Source organism: Stylophora pistillata, chromosome 13, assembly GCF_964205215.1.
Source record: "Stylophora pistillata chromosome 13, jaStyPist1.2, whole genome shotgun sequence".
Taxonomy (NCBI): domain Eukaryota; kingdom Metazoa; phylum Cnidaria; class Anthozoa; order Scleractinia; family Pocilloporidae; genus Stylophora; species Stylophora pistillata.
In genome coordinates, this window is record NC_142531.1 from 23,021,938 (window position 1) to 23,045,613 (window position 23,676).

The following is a 23,676-nucleotide window of genomic DNA, read 5'->3' on the forward strand; positions in this document are numbered from 1 at the left end:
CATCGATTCTTTGCACAACTTTTCCATCTTCTGCCTGATTTTAGTATTGGGTTATTAAAATCTTTAAACTCTAAGGCAAGAGGTGGGGGAGAAAGTTCTGGTTAAAGCATATAGTATGCCTTCCTCAATCACCCTAGTTGAGACCTCTACAAAAGGAAAATAAGAAAACATTACAGCTTGCGAACACGGTTCGCCATATTGTAGACTTTCGCCGCAAAATTAGTCACCACAATATTTTTTTCTACTCGCCATGGGGACCATAATGGTTTTAGCTTGCGATACTGAGTCTGTCGCTGTGTTTTGACTTATGATGATTAGAAGAAATATCTACAAATTAACCTTTCCCTTGCGTTCTTTAAGTAAACGGACGCTTAAACATGGAACACAGTGGTAACTTAGAAGGAAAAGCGGTTGGATGGGTCGCTTTTCGTTCTGCGCTAACGCTGCGTCCTGTTCATTAATTAAACGGGGGGACAAGCCTTGGGAAAGTACGGTAACCTGGGGAATGGACCAAAAATGAAAAGAGAGGGGTGGGGTGGGGGTTAGAGGAAAAGGACGCAAGTTCCTAGCATATAAGAAAGCAAAGTGCTCTCTTTCTGTCGTGAAAATAAAAACAAATTTCAGCTCTCAAAAATCCCAGCCCAACCAATGACTTCTGAAAGTCCATCCTTAATTTTCGCCTATTTGGTAAAAAGCATTTCGTCGTCTCAGTTGAGATCATTTCCGTACACGTAGGGTAAACTTGAACGAAAAAGAGTGGGCTAACGGAGTTTTCATTATATGCCTTTCACGTCACTCACTGTGTTTATTGATCTCTGAAAGGAAACGACTTGATTGAACAATTTAAACGGGCGTAATCACATGATAAAACTTCAATTGCTTACCTGCAGATTTTTTAATGATATTTGACGTGCACCACGCGTCAACGAATCCTTAATTGTTTGAAAAAATAGATGCACTCGTTTCGAGCGAAAGATAAAACATTCCTGCCCGCGGCCAAAGCATTCAAAAGGTTCGTCAGTTCGAGATGAAAGTGGCACACTTCCGCGTTATTAACATCCTAGTGTTGGCAATTTGTGTCTTTAAAACCTCGGGAGAAACGCGGAACAGTAAAGGTGGCAAAAAGCAGTTGATTATGTACCATCCGAAACCACATCAATCAGGTAACTGTTATTGATATCCTGTTCCTTGTATAAGTGATACAACCTCCCAGTCAAGTCATAGAGATCGCTTAGTTAGATTGATGGAAGCACCCAATTTTGACACCTTATGCAGTTCGTGTGAAGTATCGCCATAGACGACTTTTACCAAACTGAACTGTAGATGTCGCTTGACAAGAAGCATCTAGATCTCCCAGAAAACAACAAGAATACCTTCACTACTACCTTGGTTTTACGAGAATTTTCATTTAAAATTCGTCAAAAAGACAAATTAGCGATAAAAATTACGCACTGAGTTTGTCGCACAGACTTCTCAGTCACTGCTATGTGTTTGTTGCTATGTGTTTGTTGCTATGTGTTTGTTGCTATGTGTTTGTTGCTATGTGTTTGTTGCCAAGTTCAGTACTCTATTGTGGATAGAATTTCTCTCAAATTTTTCACCCCTGTCAAGCGATAGAATATTCGGGGACATTTAAAATAATTCAGTGGACATTTCCAAATGAACTGGTCTATGATAAATGCTGAAAAAGTAACCTGCCTGGTTTCTTTGTTCCTAAGCAGCTATTGTTCTCTATGGCAACGAAGGAAGCGGCCAAAACGAGGCTGACAAGGAAACAGTGAGTGGTTAACGTTCGAAAAGTTTCCGCGGCCCTATGTTTACCTGGAATCTAAGGGATTCTCATTTCTCTTTAGGCATTGGTGCTTGTGAGATTCCGGTCACGTTTTCACGTGAGACGGGATATTTTGCCTAAGAAATGTTCCCTTACTCGGAACTGGTCAGCTCAGACGACCACCACAAACCGTATAATATTATCCAAACTTTAATAATTATTCGATCTAAGAGAAATACATTTGTAATTTGAAATCAGAAAACGCAAATTTGGTCTTAATCTCATGGCAAAGTTCAAGAAAACATGACTGGAAACTTACTTCTGTGGCGAGTCGTAAAAACAGGTTTCTCACTCCAGGTTAGCAGATTTGGGTAAGCGAACAGATACAAAAATCAACTTCTCTCTCTTACTGATTCTTCTGAAAAAATGGTTTAAACCACGACAAGCTAACACTTTAAATCATTGTGAGGAATTAATGTCAATCACGAGTTGTGTTAATTAAAATATATCTGTCATCACAGGCAACGCCTATTTACTAAACAAAACATTGAAATGACCACGCGGAAAATATTTTCTGATTTCTGGTCGAATGTCAGTACATTGTCCGGTAAAATATTTTTAGCGCCCCCTCGTGTTATGTACTAAAAGAGTCTGCGTGGAGAATATTTCCGCCATATTTTACCTCCATTTCGATTATCCATATGGGGTCTTTCACCGATAGGTAGGTTCCCCGAATCCAGGTTCCAGAGTCCAGGTTTCAGAAAGTAGAATGAACGCTTTAACAGATAAACGCGCTTTCAAACAATCTTGAAACTGTGACCAACCTGGTCAAAGCCCAGTCAGCAATCATAGAAAATCTCAGCAACCAAGTCTCTACAGCTGTCAAAGGAACAGGCAACGACAAGGAGTTTAAACAAATATTTGACAAGTTCGCTAACCATACCAAGCAGATTCACAATGTGTCAAAGAAGTTAAATAAAACAGTTAGCCATGTTAACGAACTGGCAGCAGTATGGTCAGAGACAACCATTAAATTTAACAAAGCTGTCAAAAGCCTTGAGGAGAAAACAGCGGAAAGCCAGGATGACCTTGAAGACTTGGAGAAAAAACTCACAGAGAAAATTGACAAGCTGGAACAGGAGGTGAAAACTTTAAAAGTGTCTTTGAGTTATGCCCAAGAAGAAAGTGCATCGATCAAGCAGGGTAAGAATATTCTGACCCTTTAAATCCTTAGGGTGACCAGCATCTAATTTCTCCTAACACCACCCCCCCCCCCCTGAATCAAACATTAAGATCACGAGAATAGAGGAAATAATCACCATCTGAAAAAGCTCCTGATTGTAAAACAAATTTTCCTTGTCAACAACTAAGGAAATGTATAAAGAACAATATGGAGAATATGTATACTGATCTGAGGGTGTAAAGGATTAAGATTCACAGCCTCGCCGTTGCTCCTGGAAATACTCACGAAAGTTATTCCGATTGATTGTTTAGCCGTTGGAATAAGTCGAATGGACACCCTTCCCCTACCCTCCCCCGTAAAAAATGTTGTATCGCGCAATAGTTTTAAATTGTTTCGTAAAATAAGGTCCTTCAAGTTTCAAAACGTAGAACGTTGTAAGGACCAGTTACAATAAATTGCATGGGGCAAGGAGTGGAGGATTTTGGAGGGATCACATGCTTTCAGGGGGGAACGGAGTGGATCAATCGTCAAAAACAGACTATATAGGAGACTATAGAAAATTGACTACCAATTAAGGAGGGAAGGGAATCATAAGAATCTTACAGAAAATGAGGGGATCAGGTAAATTTTATCGTGACACCACCAAAACACTTAACTCAACCCCATCCCCCTCCCCTCCCCTCTCTTCCTCCTAGGCGAGATGAGACCACCGGTCCCTTACGTTTTTGTTCTTTATTACAGAATGGCCTGAGGGGAAATTCTGCATCCTGGCAAATGGCCGCTGCCCACGTGGATATAGACGCCATGAGGGGCATCTCAAGTCACTCTATTTGTACTCGTCACATTCACAGTTTGTCAACTCGGCCAAATTTGGAAGCAGTTCTATTGGTTGCTATGGTAGCTACTGTGGACAATACGGCAATTTCATTGGCTCCCTCACTTTGATCACGTGTTCCAAATAGAAGATCTACGATGTAGTTCTCGAATTACAAACAAAACAATCAACAAAATTAAAGAAAAAAGTTGTCTTGAACAGTTCGTTTAATTAAACAAAGTTAGAGGTGTCTGCCTTGGTAATTTCTAGTTGCGAAGACCATCCATGTGCTAACAGTTGTTTAAATATACAAACTCCTGAACTGCTAAAGTATAAATATTCATAACTAACGAAGAATAAGGTCAAATATTATCTTAAAATAATCCATTTCAAATGGAAAAACGAAACAAAGCATCTCTCAAGTCAGTCATTTCACCATCAGCGGGAAACTTTATCTTCGTGCGCATATTTCATGTTCGTTAAATATATTTATAAACTTTGTTAACTTCAGTCGTTGGTAAGACCTTTATCGAAGTAGCTTAACAGATAAATTGCGTCACTTTAGAAACTCTTTCCAAAAGAGAAAAGCCTCCCATAACAAGCACTATAGTATCAATCATTCAATGCGAGTTTCAGGCGTGTAATTATGTGAAAGATTCGCTTCTTGCGTTATGACTTCATCACAATTCCGTGCGAAAACAACAGATTGATGGATATTACGAAGGTGAAAACAACGATAGCAGCTATAAACATACTGAAAAACTTATTTCATTAGTTTATATTTCCAAAACTGGCAGTTACAATCGGACACGCGAAGGATATAAACAACTATTCGCAAAACAAACCTTTTGAAGCTACAAAAGGAAAATTTATCAAATATTGACTGCGCAAAGAAGAAAAAGTAGTAAAAGAATATTTATATCATAACGACTTTATAATATATCTATTGTTTTAGGTTTGTAATTTCGCTGTACTATTTACCTATGCGAAACGACGAAAATGGCGAAACAAATCTTTTGTTCTTCTTTCTATTTCTAGGACAATTAGTTTTAAACTTATATACGATGGTCATGCTGCCTCGTAAGACAATTATTAAAATATTGCCCTCGGAAAAGTCACAAGCGCCGTATCTCTAAACCTGCACAGGGATATATCAATTTTCAACTGCAACTGCATGAGTTTCTTGACCGAGTCTTTTCTATATACTTCACCATAAATCGACTGTCGGCGGTTTCTGAATGTTCTTCCCCAAGAAACTTTATTCTGATATCGAGTGCACGTTTAGCTGAGTGGAGAGCCGAGACTAGATCTCCGAGTGAATGTTGAGTAACTCCTAACGAATGATAGCTGTCAGCAGTTTGTGAATGGTCTTCACCCAGAGCTTTTAACCGGATATCCAGTGCACGCTTCTTTGACTCAAGGGCTGAGACAAAGTCTCCAAGTGAATGTTGAGTAACTCCTAAGGAATGATAGCTGTCAGCGGTTTCTGAATGGTCTTCACCCAGAGCTTTTAACCGGATATCCAGTGCACGCTTCTTTGACTCAAGGGCTGAGACAAAGTCTCCAAGTGAATGTTGAGTAACTCCTAAGGAATCATAGCTGTCAGCGGTTTGTGAATGGTCTTCACCCAGAGCTTTTAACCGGATATCCAGTGCACGCTTCATTGACTCAAGGGCTGAGACAAAGTCTCCAAGTGAATGTTGAGTAAGTCCTAAGGAATGATAGCTGTCAGCGGTTTGTGAATGGTCTTCACCCAGAGCTTTTAACCGGATATCCAGTGCACGCTTCTTTGACTCAAGGGCTGAGACAAAGTCTCCAAGTGAATGTTGAGTAGCTCCTAAGGAATGATAGCTGTCAGCGGTTTGTGAATGGTCTTCACCCAGAGCTTTTAACCGGATATCCAGTGCACGCTTCATTGACTCAAGGGCTGAGACAAAGTCTCCAAGTGAATGTTGAGTAGCTCCTAAGGAATGATAGCTGTCAGCGGTTCGTGAATGGTCTTCACCCAGAGCTTTTAACCGGATATCCAGTGCACGCTTGTCTGACTCAAGGGCTGAGACAAACTCTCCAAGTGAATGTTGAGTAACTCCTAACGAATGATAGCTGTCAGCGATTTGTGAATGGTCTTTACCCAGAGCTTTTAACCGGATATCCAGTGCACGCTTCTTTGACTGCAGGGCTGAGACAAAGTCTCCAAGTGAATGTTGAGTAACTCCTAAGGAATGATACCTCTCAGCAGTTTGTGAATGGTCTTCACCCAGAGCTTTTAACCGGATATCCAGTGCACGCTTCTTTGACTCAAGGGCTGAGACAAAGTCTCCAAGTGAATGTTGAGTAAGTCCTAAGGAATGATAGCTGTCAGCGGTTTCTGAATGGTCTTCACCCAGAGCTTTTAACCGGATATCCAGTGCACGCTTGTCTGACTCAAGGGCTGAGACAAAGTCTCCAAGTGAATGTTGAGTAGCTCCTAAGGAATGATAGCTGTCAGCGGTTTCTGAATGGTCTTCACCCAGAGCTTTTAACCGGATATCCAGTGCACGCTTCTTTGACTCAAGGGCTGAGACAAAGTCTCCAAGTGAATGTTGAGTAACTCCTAGGGAATGATAGCTGTCAGCGGTTTCTGAATGGTCTTCACCCAGAGCTTTTAACCGGATATCCAGTGCACGCTTCTTTGACTCAAGGGCTGAGACAAAGTCTCCAAGTGAATGTTAAGTAACTCCTAAGGAATAATAGCTGTCAGCGGTTTCTGAATGGTCTTCACCCAGAGCTTTTAACCGGATATCCAGTGCACGCTTGTTTGACTCAAGGGCTGAGACAAAGTCTCCAAGTGAATGTTGAGTAACTCCTAAGGAATAATAGCTGTCAGCGGTTTGTGAATGGTCTTCACCCAGAGCTTTTAACCGGATATCCAGTGCACGCTTCTTTGACTCAAGGGCTGAGACAAAGTCTCCAAGTGAATGTTGAGTAACTCCTAAGGAATGATAGCTGTCAGCGGTTTCTGAATGGTCTTCACCCAGAGCTTTTAACCGGATATCCAGTGCACGCTTCTTTGACTCAAGGGCTGAGACAAAGTCTCCAAGTGAATGTTGAGTAGCTCCTAAGGAATGATAGCTGTCAGCGGTTCGTGAATGGTCTTCACCCAGAGCTTTTAACCGGATATCCAGTGCACGCTTGTCTGACTCAAGGGCTGAGACAAACTCTCCAAGTGAATGTTGAGTAACTCCTAACGAATGATAGCTGTCAGCGATTTGTGAATGGTCTTTACCCAGAGCTTTTAACCGGATATCCAGTGCACGCTTCTTTGACTGCAGGGCTGAGACAAAGTCTCCAAGTGAATGTTGAGTAACTCCTAAGGAATGATACCTGTCAGCAGTTTGTGAATGGTCTTCACCCAGAGCTTTTAACCGGATATCCAGTGTACGCTTCTTTGACTCAAGGGCTGAGACAAAGTCTCCAAGTGAATGTTGAGTAACTCCTAAGGAATGATAGCTGTCAGCGGTTTCTGAATGGTCTTCACCCAGAGCTTTTAACCGGATATCCAGTGCACGCTTGTCTGACTCAAGGGCTGAGACAAAGTCTCCAAGTGAATGTTGAGTAGCTCCTAAGGAATGATAGCTGTCAGCGGTTTCTGAATGGTCTTCACCCAGAGCTTTTAACCGGATATCCAGTGCACGCTTCTTTGACTCAAGGGCTGAGACAAAGTCTCCAAGTGAATGTTGAGTAACTCCTAAGGAATGATAGCTGTCAGCGGTTTGTGAATGGTCTTCACCCAGAGCTTTTAACCGGATATCCAGTGCACGCTTCATTGACTCAAGGGCTGAGACAAAGTCTCCAAGTGAATGTTGAGTAACTCCTAAGGAATAATAGCTGTCAGCGGTTTCTGAATGGTCTTCACCCAGAGCTTTTAACCGGATATCCAGTGCACGCTTGTTTGACTCAAGGGCTGAGACAAAGTCTCCAAGTGAATGTTGAGTAACTCCTAAGGAATAATAGCTGTCAGCGGTTTGTGAATGGTCTTCACCCAGAGCTTTTAACCGGATATCCAGTGCACGCTTCTTTGACTCAAGGGCTGAGACAAAGTCTCCAAGTGAATGTTGAGTAACTCCTAAGGAATCATAGCTGTCAGCGGTTTCTGAATGGTCTTCACCCAGAGCTTTTAACCGGATATCCAGTGCACGCTTGTCTGACTCAAGGCCTGAGACAAAGTCTCCAAGTGAATGTTGAGTAGCTCCTAAGGAATGATAGCTGTCAGCGGTTTGTGAATGGTCTTCACCCAGAGCTTTTAACCGGATATCCAGTGCACGCTTCTTTGACTCAAGGGCTGAGACAAAGTCTCCAAGTGAATGTTGAGTAACTCCTAAGGAATGATAGCTGTCAGCGGTTTCTGAATGGTCTTCACCCAGAGCTTTTAACCGGATATCCAGTGCACGCTTCTTTGACTCAAGGGCTGAGACAAAGTCTCCAAGTGAATGTTGAGTAACTCCTAAGGAATCATAGCTGTCAGCGGTTTGTGAATGGTCTTCACCCAGAGCTTTTAACCGGATATCCAGTGCACGCTTCTTTGACACAAGGGCTGAGACAAAGTCTCCAAGTGAATGTTGAGTAGCTCCTAAGGAATGATAGCTGTCAGCGGTTTGTGAATGGTCTTCACCCAGAGCTTTTAACCGGATATCCAGTGCACGCTTCATTGACTCAAGGGCTGAGACAAAGTCTCCAAGTGAATGTTGAGTAACTCCTAACAAATCATAGCTGGCAACGGTTTCTGAATGTTCCTCACCCAGAACCTTCAACCTGATATGAAGTGCCCGCTTGGCTGATTCTACAGCTTCTACGTTGTTGTCTTTACCTTTTTTCCCATTTTGTGATTGGGTTTGTATTCTTTTGGAATGAAAATTCATAATTTCGTTTATGTAAAGAGGACGGTCCTTGACCTCTTTTAATTTTCTGAGAAATTTGACCCCAGAGAAATGATAATTGAACCGACCACTAGCACCTGTTGGGATGGTCGTTCCAGATTCCGTCAGTATTTGCTGCAGTAACGCACAAAAGAATTGAGTGGTTTCATTGCTTGATATTTTCTTCACCGCTTGACTCACGAGAATGATAACTTCGGTTTGAAGTGGCTGGTTGTCGGTCAGTCTAGTTGCGTTTAAATGTATTCTGCCTTCATCTTTCGTTGATTCATTGATCTTTGGAATCACCAGTAGGCCTATGTCCCCCACTTTATTGCATTCATCTACTGCTCTTTTGTAGAACTCCAGTGACTGTAAAGGGTTACTTTTACTGCGATAGAAAGAAAGAACTTGGAAAATGATGAGCTTTAGGATTCTGTGCCCCTGAATGGTTTCCATCGATGAAAGTGCTTCTTCTAGAAGTTTCACTCCTTCTTCAGTTTTCTCCTTGGAAAGTTTGTACAATCCATTGTAACTCAGCAGTTTTCCCTCCAGTTCTGGGTCGCGGACGAGATCAGACAACCTAGCCTCCGAGAGCAGGGTCTCCGTTTCTCCCGTTGAGCCCATAACCAAGTCACCGTACGCCTTGCACAGAAGCAGTTGATTGTGGAGAGAGTTGAATCTATCGTGATTAGTGGTTGCCTTTATTGCTGATTCGTAAATAATGCCAAACATTGCTTTATCTTCCAAATAAAGAAAGCAGACAAACATTTCTGCTTTAATCAAAGCATTGCAGACTTTCCCGACTGTTCTTTCCTCCTGGCAACCGTCAATAAGACTTTGAATGAATCTTGCCTCATTCTGAAAATACTCAAGGTAAGCCGACATAGAACGTCCTGTCAGGAACTTCTCTGTTAGCCTCTCGAATAGGGAAATATACAGTTCGAAATAGCGTACTTTGGAGTTGAGAACCGTTTCTTTCGTCTCACTTTCCCCTTTTTCCTGTACAAATGACAGTATGAGCTTATGAATGGAATATTTCTCAGCTTTCGAACTAGAATCAATGAGAGACTTTCTCTTGAGTCTCTTCAGAACTTGTACGGCGTGGATTGAATTCATTCCTAAAACAGCTGATGCGGCCTCCAGGTCAAAGTGTTCGGGAAGAATGGAAAGTGAGACCAGTGCTTCTTTTTCCTTTGCAGAAAGTTTCTGAAACGAGGCGTCAAAAAGACACTTCAACCTCATATCACTGGGGTAGTCTGGGTTATCCAAAATTTCCAGAATGTTGTCTGAAGTATTCAAGAACATGTTAATAGACTCACTTGATGTCTCTGTACCATCCTCCGAAATCAAGGAACACAACAACTTCATTGCCAATGGTACGCTCCCGCATTTCTTTGCAACTTTTAATCTATCAGACTTGCTCGCTTCTGGAAGCAATACTTGGACAAGGTCTGAAGAGGATTGCTCATCAAGCTCTTTTATTCTTACAGCACGATATCCTTTGAAACGCATTTTCAAAAACTCGCAAGATTCTCTTGTGGTAAGAAGAAACGAAATCTTATCGTTGTGATTGAAAAGTTCTTCAATTAAATGAAAAACGTCCTTTTTCACGTTGGGAAGGCCACTTTCAAAAAGATCATCAGCATTATCAAGGATGAATATGCAGCGATTTGGAATCTTAGAGAAAATCGAGCAAAGTTCGTTATTTTCTTTTAAACGCTGGGATTCTGACACACTTTGGGGTGTAAACAGACCAAGAAATTTCGACGTCAGGTCACTTGTTAGCCTCATCCCACGTAACGAGACAAAGCATACTGGCAGGTCTTGTGCTTGGAGGCGATGTCCTACAGCGATTGCAGTCGACGTTTTTCCGAAACCCGGCGAGCCCCAAATGGAAACGAGGCGAGTGGCTTCGTTGGTCGCGTGTGCAATGACGTCGTTGCACTCTTTGTCGCGCCCAGTGAAGTAAGGAACCATTGAAGGAAGATTTGATTTTGGTAGAATGGGATTAGACTCTGCGAATAAAATAAAATATTAAATATCAGTTCAGAATATGAACATATGTATACAATCAGGTTGTTGTAGGTACTCAATCTAGAAATGTGCACCACAGCTACCTGCCACGAGTGTGTTATAGAGGAATAAGACTTCAGCTTATAAAGCTAACTGGTGTTGAAACTTTTATTTAAAGTATGGTAACCTTCATCGGCGAGAACCATTATATCAACAACCTCAAAATTGGTGCGGGTCATATCGCTTCCAAAACTGTTACAGAGAAGAGCGTCCCTCTTACTTTATAATTGCTTTGTTGACGATTACATGGCATGCGGTTCTCTTTTTAGGTAAGAATCGAATTGAAAAATGTCTTGAAGTTACCGTCAAAAAAGTCGACTTTAAAGACAAACAGTAGCACCTCTATTAGATAGTGTATATTGCCTCGTTTTCAATTTATTAGGATACCTTTGATTGTAAAATATTATCTACTATTATTTAGTATGCCTTTAAATCAGTCGTTTTTCGATACTTGTATTGCCAGAACTGATGATATTGAATAAACCTATTTTATTATTATAACCTTGTTTCGTAGTCTTTATGGTGATGTCCTCCAACTTTTGATTCAATTCAACAAGTTTCTGACTCATTTCTTTTGTGGCTACGGATGGTTTTGCCAACTCCAACTCTTTGCTTAAGTCACGAATCTCCTGTATCACTTCCTTTCTTTCTTGGGCTGCTAATGTTGCCTCTTTCTCTCTAGCTTGGTTTGCTTCTGCGATATCAGACCTGATAGTTTCTTTATGATCTGACGTCTCCTTTTTCCTCTCTTTATTTTGCTCTTGCAACTGGTGTTTCAGTTGTTGAATCTCTTCTTTTATCTCCGTCACTGTTTGTTCTGCCTCATCCCGCCGCTCCTGGTTTGCTTCTGCGATATCAGACCTCATGCTCATCAACTCATCTTTTACTTGTTCTTTGAGAAATGTGCTTTCTGCCTGAAGCTCTTTTCTGATCTCATCCTCGAGCTTGCGGACTTTTTCTATCGGGAAATCTGTCTCAGTTAAGTTTCCAATGGCATTCACAGAACTTGGTGAGACACTAAGGGCTTGGAAGGCGTCCTTAGTAAGTTGTATGTACATGTCAAATGTTGCTTTTGGGATCTGAGAGCTGGGTGAGTGGCAGAACGCATTTCGTAAAAGTCGCAGTTGATCGATCGCCAATGCAAATGACTCAGCATCCTTCTTAGTCGGGCTGATCACAGAAACATGAAACCCTCCGGTAGGAAGTCTGTGGGGTCTCACGAACAAGTAGCTGAGTGTTCTGTGATGGCCTCCACCGTCTGGCATGGAAAAGGACTTTGAAAAGATGGTGGCTTGGAATAAGGCAGTACAATCCCACGCATCGTACGAAAGATGAGTAGGGACTTTAGTAGATCCACTCTCTTTGGCAAGGAACCTGTTCCGCACGGCAACGGAGTCATCCCAGGGCTGGAAACCAGGAAGATGTCCAAAGATATTGTCCCATTTGTTTTTGAAGGCTTGACGTAATGCCTTTGGAAATTCATTGAGCACGACGAAAGCGAATTTGAAGTAGTTTAATTGTTCTTTTGTAAACGGCTGTAGAGTCATTATTGCTACCTTATTATGATGAGCAACGATGATCTCAAGGCATCTGGACAGATAGATCTCCCTGGGGTCTGTAATAAAACAGTTCCAATTGATCAATTACACAAACTATTCGCGAAAGGCCTTCCTCAGTAAACTGTTTTTTCGCCTCGATCGATACCTGAAAAGCTATTTAAAGGTTTGATTAAATTTTATGCAGTAGAATTTCTTATATACTCAGTGGTAAAGTAGTTACTTAGCAATTGAAAGCAAATCTAAACTCTCGCATCACTGTGAATCATTTTCAGCCCTTAACCCCGCCCTTCGCCCCTACCACCCCCTCCCCCAAAGAACTCATTTCAACAAGGATTAGCTCTTGGGGGTGGTCCTGACAAAAGAGAGTTTGACTTCCCCTCTAACCGTCTCGTAAAGATAGAGGAAAGTAATCTTGCATGAGGGATCTCGGGATGTCACGGCCCCCTAGGCTGCGTGACATTCTAAACTAAGATTTTTGGGAACTCTCTATGATCAACCTTTCTACAGGATACGGCGAAAAGTAATAATTAACATAACTTTGAACGACTGGAGACAATATTTGAGCTTAGGTCCTAGTTTCATTGGAACATATTATCTTCAGTAAAGGCAAGTCATATTTTCATGCGTGCGAATGAGCTCACGTATGCCAGCAGGAAAGCAAGGAAGCTACCTAGTATCTTGTTTCGCAAAGAATTTTTAATCGGTCGTACAAGTAACTTTGTGTTAGTTAACAGTACTCATGTAAATAAGCACATCTTGACTCTAACGACGGGAAATTTGTGTTCTGTCTAGATCTACGAATTATCGCTTGACATATCATGTAACAGGGTCCCCTACACCCGTTTGTAGAACTCAGTCGCGTAAAAATTATTTGGCCTTTTTCACGCATCACAAATAATATCCAAAACTCTTTTACGTTCACGCGAAATTCAAGGCAATCATAGTCAGTTACATCTAACTTTTCTAGTCGTGCCAGTTTTACGCGACAAACGATGATGTAATGCCCTCTATGTTCATTCTAGTTGTTCAAGAACCAGTAGTGGTTAGCCTGTGTGTAGCCGCCCTATCCCCTTCCCGATTTTTTTGAGGGGTTGGGTCGGCTGTACACAAGCTAGTAGTGGTCTTTTCTTGCGACTTTTATCGATCCACATGAAGTCCATCTCCTGTCAACACCTAACCAAAGCCATTCGAGAATAATACGTACAATAAAGTAGCCGGAAATTAATCACGCAAAACAAAATGGTTCACGAATCACGATTTATTTGACTCTTAATTCACGGGTCATATTGAAATAGAAAGATCTTACCATCTTTAATCACGATTCACGAATGAATTATTTATTCACATCACGATTCACGAGAAAAAAATTTGCTCAATCACGCTTCACGTAAAAAGTAGAGGAGACCTTGATGCAACTATTCTGGGCTTTTGTTGGTTGATGGTTCTGTGGTAAACCCACTATTGACACTAGTCAGAGTGTGTCCCGTCTCGCCCCAATCCCTTTTTAGGTTACACTCCCCTGTACTTTCGCTTTCTATTTGCGAACAGTTCGTTGGGTAATCGCTTGGAAACATGCATAAGAGAGAAGGCCGATATCTGATAGTTACAACCATACGAGTCATTTTTGGCTTTTTAATGCAAGGAGACGCAAAAGCTCTAATCAATTTTGCGTCAGTCAGAGCATGGTATCGACAGATTAAATAAAGAAAGGATCACATTCTGTTTCCGCTTGTCAATATAGAATTTCAAGCTTAGCTTTAGGGCGTAAAAACTCGGCTGATTGAAAATGCATCAACTATTGCACAATCGTGAACATTTAAACTCGACGAAAAGGCTCGATTACAGCGAATGAATTGAATTGAGTTCTTATCCAAGCTACTTTGACTCTTTTAAAGTGTACCGTCGACTCATTCCTTTCTCAAATGCTTTAAATCTCGAACAGTATCTCCTTACATTATTATCTAACGTGTAAATAAGTTGGAAAACCTAATAAAGCGCAAAGATGTCTCACCTTTTCTTGTCGTAATCAAAGTAAACCTCCCCTCTTGCTTTCCAACAGCTTCCCCAATGAAAGGCTGAAACAACAGCGTATTAATGTTAAAAAGAAATTTGGTAAAGATGCAATGCTAGAATAAGCTAAGAACTTCCGCCGGGTCTGGCTAGAATAACAATGTAAAATGTTTGAGGAAAAAAGTAGTAAGCCGGGATGCAATGCCGCTAGAGACTACTTCAGTGTTCTCGGCGGTTTAAAGCCGGAGTAGAGGATTCTCCATGAAGTTCTAGATGGGAAGATTCCCGTCGGTTTTATCAACTAAACAACAGAATCTGTGACCCTTTGAAGAATCTAAAGCCTGAAAAATGTCCGTCCATTGGGCGGAGCCTCCCCATCTAAGTCATCATAAGAAATGCCTCCCCCTCCCCACCCCTTCAAGATCAAGCGGGTGAATTCTGTAGCTGGCAAATTAAATGTTTGCGGTTAGTTTTGTTTTCGCCTGGGATGTGCACAAATACTCCTCTTCAACAGTCAGGCCGTCGATATGTAGGCGCATCTCCTAATAAAACTTACAATATTAATATGTGGGCTATAAAAGCGAATGTGATGAATTTACTCACTCCTACAATTTGGAGTCTAGAGTCGTTCGGAAGACAAAAAGTCTTTGAGTCGTGGCAACGCGTCAACAACTTGAAATAAACAGCATAAAATACCGCCCAAAGAGAAGCGGGATGGGATGAAGCGAAAGCTGCCTGCCTGTTTTCGGGAACAAACGATATTTCGATCTCATGACTAACGTCCGAGGCATTCGAATATATTCAGACAGAGGTCAAAAGACGTTTCTGGTGACTTATTGCTTAATAGATAAACTGATCAAGCATATCAAATTTTGTTGTTGCTCTCGACAAGAACCCTTTTCATGTTGGGCAATTTTGGACTAAAGCCATAAACATAATGGTCAGATTTGGCTCAAAACTTGACCTTTCTAAAGAGTTATCCTTTGTCTCGTGGATGCATAGAAACACAGACTTTTCGTGTCCGAAAAAGGATAAACATGATAAATGAATGGTAAATCGTTGTTCTTACGATTTTCGGTTACTACTGATTAGAATCAAACTGTGAATTACAGATCGTGACGTTTTGGACTGCTATGCGCTGCTAAACGTAGATTTAGTCAGCCCATGAGGACGAATGATTACGCGTCGATACTTATGTTGCATGATGGAATGAGGGTTAGCTGTTATGGGTGCATGCATTTTGGCACGCTTTCGTCGTATTTAAACATTATTTTGTTTTCCATCCAGATGGATTTAATAACCTAAGCTTCTTTTATTCTGTTACAGAACCCTTAAATCTCTTAGAAACATACACAGTGGCGAATCCACACCTTAAGCTAAGGGGTGGGGGGGGGGGGGCCTTTTTGTTTGCGTGTGCTCACCTACCGGCTTTTCTTCCCTCTGCCTTCATTATTTTACCCCAAAATAAAGGGGGTCCCGGGCCCCCCGTTCTCTCCCCTAGATCCGCCGCGCCACTGATACATGCACATGAGAGAGAAGACCGACAGCTGATAGATACAACCATTCGAGTCATTTTTGTCCCGTTAATTCAAGGAGTCGCAAACGCGCTAATAAAATCTTGCGTCAGTTAAGGCATGGTATTGACAGATCGAGTATACAAATGATTGCATCCTGTTTCCGCCTGTCGGAGTAGAATTTCAAGCTGAGCTTTAGGGCTCAAAAGCTCGGCTGATTGAGAATACATCAATTACTGCACAATCGCGAATATTTTACAGCTAATAAATTGAATTGAGTTCTTGTTCGAGCTACTTCCGCCTCTTTAAAGCGTACCCTTGGTTTGTTCCTTTCTCAAATGCTTTTCATTTTTGACAGTATTTTTTGCAGTATTATCCGACAAACGTGCAAATTTGTTCGGTGTCCTACTAAAACGCAGAGAAGTCTCACCTTTTCTTGTCTCAATCGAAGTGAACTTCCCCTCTTGTTTTTAACGGGTTCCCAGTGAAAAGCTGAAACGACAGTGTATTAGCGTTAGAAAGCAATTTGGTAAAGATGGAGTGTTAGCCATAGCTAAATTCGAGCCACTTTTATATTAACAGCGAGGGGAGGTGTGATTAACAAAGCTGACGTTCTGAAGAGGTAAATTCCACCCCGAGATCTTGTCTAGCGCTACTACGAAATTTATAATTTCGGACGGCATTGACTCAACAAACAAGTGGTCCAAATAAAACGAAGAAATAAAACGAAGAAATAACTCGTCGGCTCTCGCCTTTGTTGAAGTGAAACACTAGTAACGAGTATTCTCTTCTTGTGTAGAAGAACTTCCACAGGGTCTGGCTGGGATGACAATGTTAAATGTTTGAGGAAAAAAAAGTGGTAAGGATGCAATGCCGCAGGAGAATAGCTGCTCTCGGTGGTTTAAAAACGGGGGAGGGGGTATTCGATGAAGTTCTAGATGGAAAGATTCCCGTCATTTTATCAACTATAGAATAGCTTTCTTTTTCGTACACTTTCCACACAAAATAACACCTTTTAAACCTACCATTGGATATGGGACCGACAAAATATGTAACCCTTTTGAGAATCTAAAGCCTGCAAAAGGTCCGTCCATCGAGAGGAGCTTCCCCACCTAAGTCATTATAAGAAATACCCCCCCCCCCCCACACACACACACACACACACACACACACACCCCTTCAGAATCAAGCGGTTGAATTTTTTAGCTATTTCAAACGAAATGTTTACGATTAGTTTTGTTTTCGCTAGGGATGTTCAGAAATGCTTCTTTTCAACGATCAAGTAGTCGATATTTAGGCGCACTCCTAATAAAACTTACAATGTGTTGGCTACCTACGCCGCATGTCACTGTTCTGTTTGGAGCAAGTAACAGGCAACAAAAGGGAATGTGATGAATTACTCACGTCTACAAATTGGAGTCCGAAGTCGTCCGGAAAACAAACAATATCTTTGAGTCGTGGCAACGAGTCAACAACTTGAAATACACAGCATAAAACACCGCCCAGAGAGAAGCGGGATGGGATGAAGCGAAAGTTGCCTGCTTCTCTTTAGGAACAAACGATAGTTCGATCTCGTTACTAACGTCCGAGGCATTCGAGAATATATTCAGAAAGACGTCCGACAAAAGATGTTTCTCACGACTTATTACGTCAAAACATGTTTCTCATGACTTGTTTCTCAGGTGAACGAGTCGCAGATGGCTGCATGCCTGATACAGGTCAACCAAATTAAACTAATCTTGTAGTGTTTTGAGGCAGGTCCAGTGGCGCTGACAGGGAGGAGATAAAAAATTATTCCAGATAAGGGTCTGTTTAAGAGACCATTTTGATTGATCATCGTAAAACAAAAGGAAAAATTGTCAAAGCATTCACGCGCTGAGAAGAAAGGAAAATGTTAGGGAGAGTCGATGAGAACAGTAATAATAATAATAATAACACCTTTATTAAGACACGATAATGTTTAAAGCTGAACAGCTTGTGGCGTCGTGTGTAAATCTAAATAAATTCTAAATTAAATAAATTCAAATGATGATGGTTTTTGAGCAGAGGGGAAAACTGGAGTACCCGGAGAAAAACCTCTCGGAGCAGAGTAGAGAACCAACAAACTCAATCCACTTATGACGCCGGGTCCGGGAATCGAACCCGGGACACATTGGTGAAAGGCGAGCGCTCTCATCACTATGCCAAGCCTGCTCCCCCTCGAAGTAGAAACAAGCAAACTGTCTGAAGCGCAGGAAAATGGAATGGACTTGGACGCATTTGAATCTGATTGGATGTTAGAATGGCGCGAGTTTCTTAACCAATCACAGAGCGAAGTAAAGCAAAGCCATAAGAATCTAGGATTACGTTCAACGCTCGATTGAAAATCGCAGCCATAAACCAAATCAAAAGCTAATCAGTTGAGTGTCGCCAACATGTCTCTACTATGACGCAGCGCTGGCTGCGATTTATTTTGCCGTAGGCACATCCATTGAAAAGTTTTGTTTTCAGAAAAGTTAGGTTAAATTTTCGTCACTTTTATGGAATTAAGTACTACTTAGATTGTAACGGGTTAGGATTATGAAAATATCTTCATACAACACCTCCATTTCACAAACAGGAATATAAGATATATTCGATTCAATGGTGGGGTCACTGGACCGCTTCAATATCTTTCCAACAGTTTCGTGTGGCGCAATTTCGGCAACAACACTTAGTATACCGAAATATGTAACTCAAACCTCAACAAGTATGGAAATAATAACAGTGTACATCACTGCAGCTGATATCAAGAAATGTGACTAGTCGGGCTGACAGAAAAATAAAAATTAACTGCGTGAGATGTGGGTGACCAAAGGCAAACCAACAAAATTCGTGATAATTTCCTTCGGACTTGTCGTTGTCAAATGCTCGTGATCACTATTGAGTTCGCTCAAGATCTGAAAAAATATTTTCATTTTCATCAAGATATCTTTGTTGTGAATGAACTTTTTGTGTTCGAGTCAGAGAGGCGTGTCCAATTTGATAGGTGTTCTTTGCAGATTATTTAAAAGCATTGTTGAATAGTTTTTGTTTTGGAGTCGTGCAATGGTCAAATGATCAAGTTCAATGACTGTCGTGCATAATAGCCTAGATCTACCATGACGTGTCCATAACTGAGAAATCGCTTGAAGGCGGACATTCAGTCTAAACGCTCTAAAACAATGAAAGGATGCTTATCCTCCAAAACCAAGGATTTGCCATTGAGGGAGTGGGTTACTGGCAGCCGTGTGTCCAAAACTTCAAGGGTGAGGAGGGTACGTTTTAGACAATTTGGTCAATTTCAATTCAGTCTTTGGTCAAAAAGAGCCTCGTCGGAGAAACCTTTTTCACAGAGCAAATTTTTGATGGTGCTTGTCTCGCATAATTAATAGTCAGACTCGTGCCTCGTTCCAGCTCAGCCAGAGGGCTGTCAACAAGGATAGTGAGGTTTGAGAAGGGTAAAGGAAGGACGGTGGGAGGGGGGGGAAAGCCATGGAAGAATGAATTCTAAGTTATGCAGGTGTATATAACATGTTAATTAAAAGAGCATGATAACGTTGTAGAAAAAAAGATGTGAATCGTCCTATTAGAAGTGTGGAACAACGAACAAGCTCACGTCGCGCTCAGTTCACGAGGTGTCCACGCGGGAACTCACTTCTCGTCTCACTTCGAGCCTTTCATAAGCGTTCGCTTTACAAATCGCGCGTGCATCCCACGCTATACGTCACGAATCAATTATCTCGAAAGAAAACCGATGCTGATCACTTGTTTGAAAGATAAGCAACAGGTATCCAAATACTGGTTTCTCGACCGAATTTTCTCTCCAAGCCATAATGACTTATCTTTAAACGATATATATTTTAGAGAATACAGTACGGATGGATGGCTTCTTTTACAACGATTATGTCCAAGAGAGAGGGACGCGGATGGCTGCCTGATACAAGTTAACCAAAACACATCTTGCAGCGTTTTAAGCCACGTCTAGAGGCGCTTGACGGGGAAGAGATAAAGAATATCTGAGATAAGGGTCTATTTAAGAGAGCATTTCGATAAGTTGGCATTTAAGAGAGCATTTCTCAGTTTACTCGCTGAGAACAAAGAAATATGTCAGAAGGAGCCAATGAGAACTCGAAGTAGAAACAAGCAAACTGTCTGAAGCGCGGGAAAATGGAATGGACTCAGACGCGTTCGGTGTTAGTTTTGAATCTCATTCGATGTGCGAAGGTGGCGCGAGTTTTCTTAACCGATCACAGATCGAAGTATAGCAAAATCATGGTAATCTAGGATTAAGTTCGACGCTCGACTGAAAATCGCTGCGATGAACCAAAGGAATAGCTAATCAGCTGAGTGTCGCCAACATGTCTCTACTGTGACGTAGCGCTGGGTGCAATTTATTTTGCCTTAAACGGCATATCCATTGAAAAATTTTGTTTTCAGGAAAGTTAGATTAAATTTTCTGCCTAGATTGGGACAGGTTAGGATTATGAAAACATCTTCATATGACACTTGACAAAGAGGAGCACAAGATACATTCAATTCAATGGTGGGTTCAATAGACCGTTTCAGCCGTCTCTTTACAACATTTTGCTATGGCGTAATCTCGGCAACAACACATAGTATGAGTATAATAACAGTGGCTATAACCGCTGCTGAGATCTAGAAATATGACTTATCAACAGAAAAAGAGAGATTAACTACGTGAGATGTGGCTGACCTAAGGCAAACAATATTCGTAATAATTTCCTTTGTCTTTTTCGTTGTCAAGTGCTCGTCGTCACCATTGACTTTGCTCAAGATTAATAAAAAATATTTCCTGTCGGCGGCTCAAAACTTAGTTACTGCACAAGTAACGTAGACTAAAAACTTGAAAGAGCATATACACTTCCCTGACCAAAACGAATCAGTCCAGCCTGACGAAAACAGCAGCTCATGCTAACGTTTGTGGTTGTGCACATCCAGAACAGGCTTTCACCGACACAGTGAAACATATTTACTTACCTTCACATCGTGAAAGGTCGTTAAGTCTTTGGGAATCCAAATTTCTGTTCGATCAGGGACAAGTGGACTGCAGATATCTGCTAAGAGCCGCGTCAGTGGTGGGTGTGACGAGAGAATAACTCCGCTAATGATTGTCTTTCGAGTCTTTTATCAGAGATATTATTAGATCTCATTACTAATGCCGAAAACACTCGAAACTATTGAAGTAAAAACATCTTTCTCATGAATGAACATTTTGTCTTCTTCATAAAAGACTCATTGAGGCATGTCCAACTTGATAGGTGTCCTTTGCATATTATTATAAAGCATTGTTGGATAGTTTTGTGTTGGAGTCATGACATGATTGAATGAACAACACGTTGGCTGTCGCTGAGTTTTCGCTTGAAGCGGACATGAAGCGCTCTTAAAAAACGCAAGAAAGTCTATTGTCAAACCAGGGACTGGTCATTGAGAAGGATGGCTGCCTGCATCCGTGTGTCCAAATCTCAGGGATGGGAAGGGTAGGTTTTACACACTTCCAACAAATTTGATCTTCGGTCAAAATGAGCTTCCTCGAAGAGGCTACTTTCAGTTTTGTTTTTTTTGCAACTTGTCTTGCATGTCGTGGATTAATGGGCATGATATCTAAATTCATAACACAAGTGATAGAGCATGACCACTTTGCAGGAAGGAAAGTTGGGATTCGTCTTCTCCCAAAAAGGAACAACTGAACAAACTAGAGAGACATCAGGAGCGTAAGTGATGGGCCATCATTTTTCGCCCGGGATGGAGGGGGGGGAGGTTAGAGGATTTTGTGTCAAGATAAAAACTATCCGATCTCCCCATAAGTCTCTCTTATATCCTGATGATTCTTCCCCCCCCCCCCCCCTCGTTCGCAGTTGGTTGGCAGTCAATTTTCAAAAGTCTCCCCCTCCTTTACAACCCTTTGGCGACGAAAACAAAATGTGGTCCCCCTAAGATCCTGCCCCCTTCTGCAATGAATAATAACTGGTCTTTAAGGCGAGTAAAGAAAAGAAAACCCAAGCAGAACAAGTTCACTCATTGAAGAACAATCTTTTGCTTATCATTGTGTATTTAACGCAGCTTTTCAGCAACATTCCTTCCCTTACAGCAATCAACCCAGTTCTTCTGACCTCTCTCCAACTAATCGAAAGTGGGTCTTTTGGCCCTGTTCTGTTAGAAAAAGTGTAAGCTCTAGTAACCGGATATCCAGGAGAGAAATGAAAATTAGTGTACGACTGAACCATGGTAGCTCACGAGAAGACCCTTTAGACCGCGCACGCTACAAGAGCAAAACTATCAATTAACTTTAGGGAATGCGAGGCATAAGATTGTCAGCTTTGTGGGACCTTTTTTGTGTACCCAGAAGAATATCAGATGTGCATGGGTTACAGGGTTACCTACAAACACCCCTTTAAAACCTTTTAAAAATCTTTGGAACACGTAATAAGTTTTAAAATCGAACTCTTGTTCATTTTTTAATTTATATCTCTCGTTAAACATTTATTTACTTATCTACTGGTTTACTGAGGAAAAATAATTATTATTTATGTTAAGTTTACCGGTGTAGTAATAGTTTGAAACCGTTGATCGAATACTGTTTCAAGGAAAATATGTAACTCGGAGCTAAGGAAATCTTGTGATAAGAGAAGCTCATATGAAGTCTCGCCATAAATGAGCATATTATCGGACTGAACCGTAGATGTCGCTTGGCGAGAAGCAACCAGATCTCAGAGAAAACAACAAGCATTCCTCAGTGCACTATTACTTTAGTTTTAGGCGCATTTTTATTAAAATTCGCCCAAAAGACATTATTTAGCGACAAAATTACGCGCAGAGTTTGTCGCACCGACCTTTTAGTCATTACTTATGTGTTTGTCGTCAACTTCAATACTGTTGTGGAGAGAATTTTATTACACGACTTGGGCAGTCAGAGGGCCAATAACTAAAATCAACTAATCAAAATGCTCTATTGCCGGTCCAATATTCTTTAAGTATTGGACCGGGCACTGTTCCGAATGGTCCCGAATGATACCGCACTTGTGTCCCTTTGAACTTCAGTCGTATAATAAATCTCTTATTAACCAAGCTTCCTCGGGACCGCACTGGAAGAATATCGGCCCTCGGTCTTTTTTTGTACGGACCTCGCTACGCTCGGTCCGTACTGTCAAGACCTAGGGCCGATATTCTCCCAATACGGCCGTCGCGCTTGGTTAATAAGATATATTTATTTCAAAATTTTCACCCCTGTTAGGCGATAGAATATTCGGGGACTCTAAATAACTCAATATAGTTTTCTGAATGCTGAAAAAGTAACGTGTCCAGGTTCCGAATTGTATAATGAACGCTATGAATAATACACTTTTTTATTGGATAAACGCGCTTTCAAACAATTTTGAAACTGTGACCAACCTGGTCAAAGCCCAGTGAGCAATCATAGAGAATCTCAGCAACCAAGTCTCTGCAGCTGTCAAAGGAAAAGGCAACGACAAGGAGTTTAAACAAATATTTGACAAGTTCGCCAATCATACTGAATGAAGCAGATTCATAATGTGTTAATGAAACGGTTGCAGTATGGTCAGACACAACCATAAAACTTAACAAAGCTGTCAAAAGCCTTGAGGAGAGAACAGCGGAAAGCCAGGATAACCTTGGAGTCTTGGTGAAAAAACTTTCAAAGAAAATTTACAAGTTGGAACAGCAGGTAAAAACTTTAAAAGACTCCTAATTATAAGTTACGCCCAAGAAGAAAGTGCATCGATCCAGCAGGGTAAGAATATTCTGACCTTTTAAATCCTTTGGGTGACCAGCATCTAATTTCTCCAGACAGCAACCCCCCCCCCCCTCCCGAATCAAACA

At 41.4% G+C, this 23,676-nt stretch overlaps 1 protein-coding gene and 1 pseudogene across 3 annotated transcripts; one reads left to right on the plus strand and one right to left on the minus strand.

Annotated features, from left to right (window-relative positions):
• Nucleotides 1-134: 134 nt before the first annotated feature.
• On the plus strand, nt 135-4,018 carry LOC148718214 (uncharacterized). 2 transcript variants are annotated; one of them, XM_088742342.1, is made up of 4 exons: nt 135-1,163; nt 1,722-1,777; nt 2,557-2,974; nt 3,696-4,018. In XM_088742342.1, exons 1-4 carry the CDS (start codon nt 1,028-1,030, stop codon nt 3,914-3,916), a joined length of 831 nt encoding a protein of 276 aa, XP_088598468.1. In that variant the 5' UTR covers nt 135-1,027; the 3' UTR covers nt 3,917-4,018. The 2 variants fall into 2 exon arrangements, with proteins under 2 accessions (XP_088598468.1, XP_088598469.1); XM_088742343.1 differs by lacking the exons at nt 135-1,163; nt 1,722-1,777 and adding an exon at nt 1,784-2,128.
• Nucleotides 3,965-21,033, minus strand: LOC111330072 (uncharacterized; annotated as a pseudogene). Its single transcript, XR_015994413.1, has 5 exons — nt 20,818-21,033; nt 16,250-16,311; nt 14,307-14,370; nt 11,239-12,351; nt 3,965-10,678 (listed from the first exon to the last, which is right to left on the minus strand). The product of XR_015994413.1 is annotated as an uncharacterized LOC111330072 (transcript).
• Nucleotides 21,034-23,676: the final 2,643 nt, after the last annotated feature.

What these genes read in the sequence shown, in the direction of transcription:
- LOC148718214 (XM_088742342.1), top strand. Translation starts at nt 1,028, where the DNA reads ATGAAAGTGGCACACTTCCGCGTTATTAACATCCTAGTGTTGGCAATT. An exon ending in TCCGAAACCACATCAATCAG is followed by an intron (nt 1,164 to 1,721) that starts GTAACTGTTATT and finishes GTTCCTAAGCAG; the next exon opens with CTATTGTTCTCTATGGCAAC. An exon ending in ACGAGGCTGACAAGGAAACA is followed by an intron (nt 1,778 to 2,556) that starts GTGAGTGGTTAA and finishes ACGCTTTAACAG; the next exon opens with ATAAACGCGCTTTCAAACAA.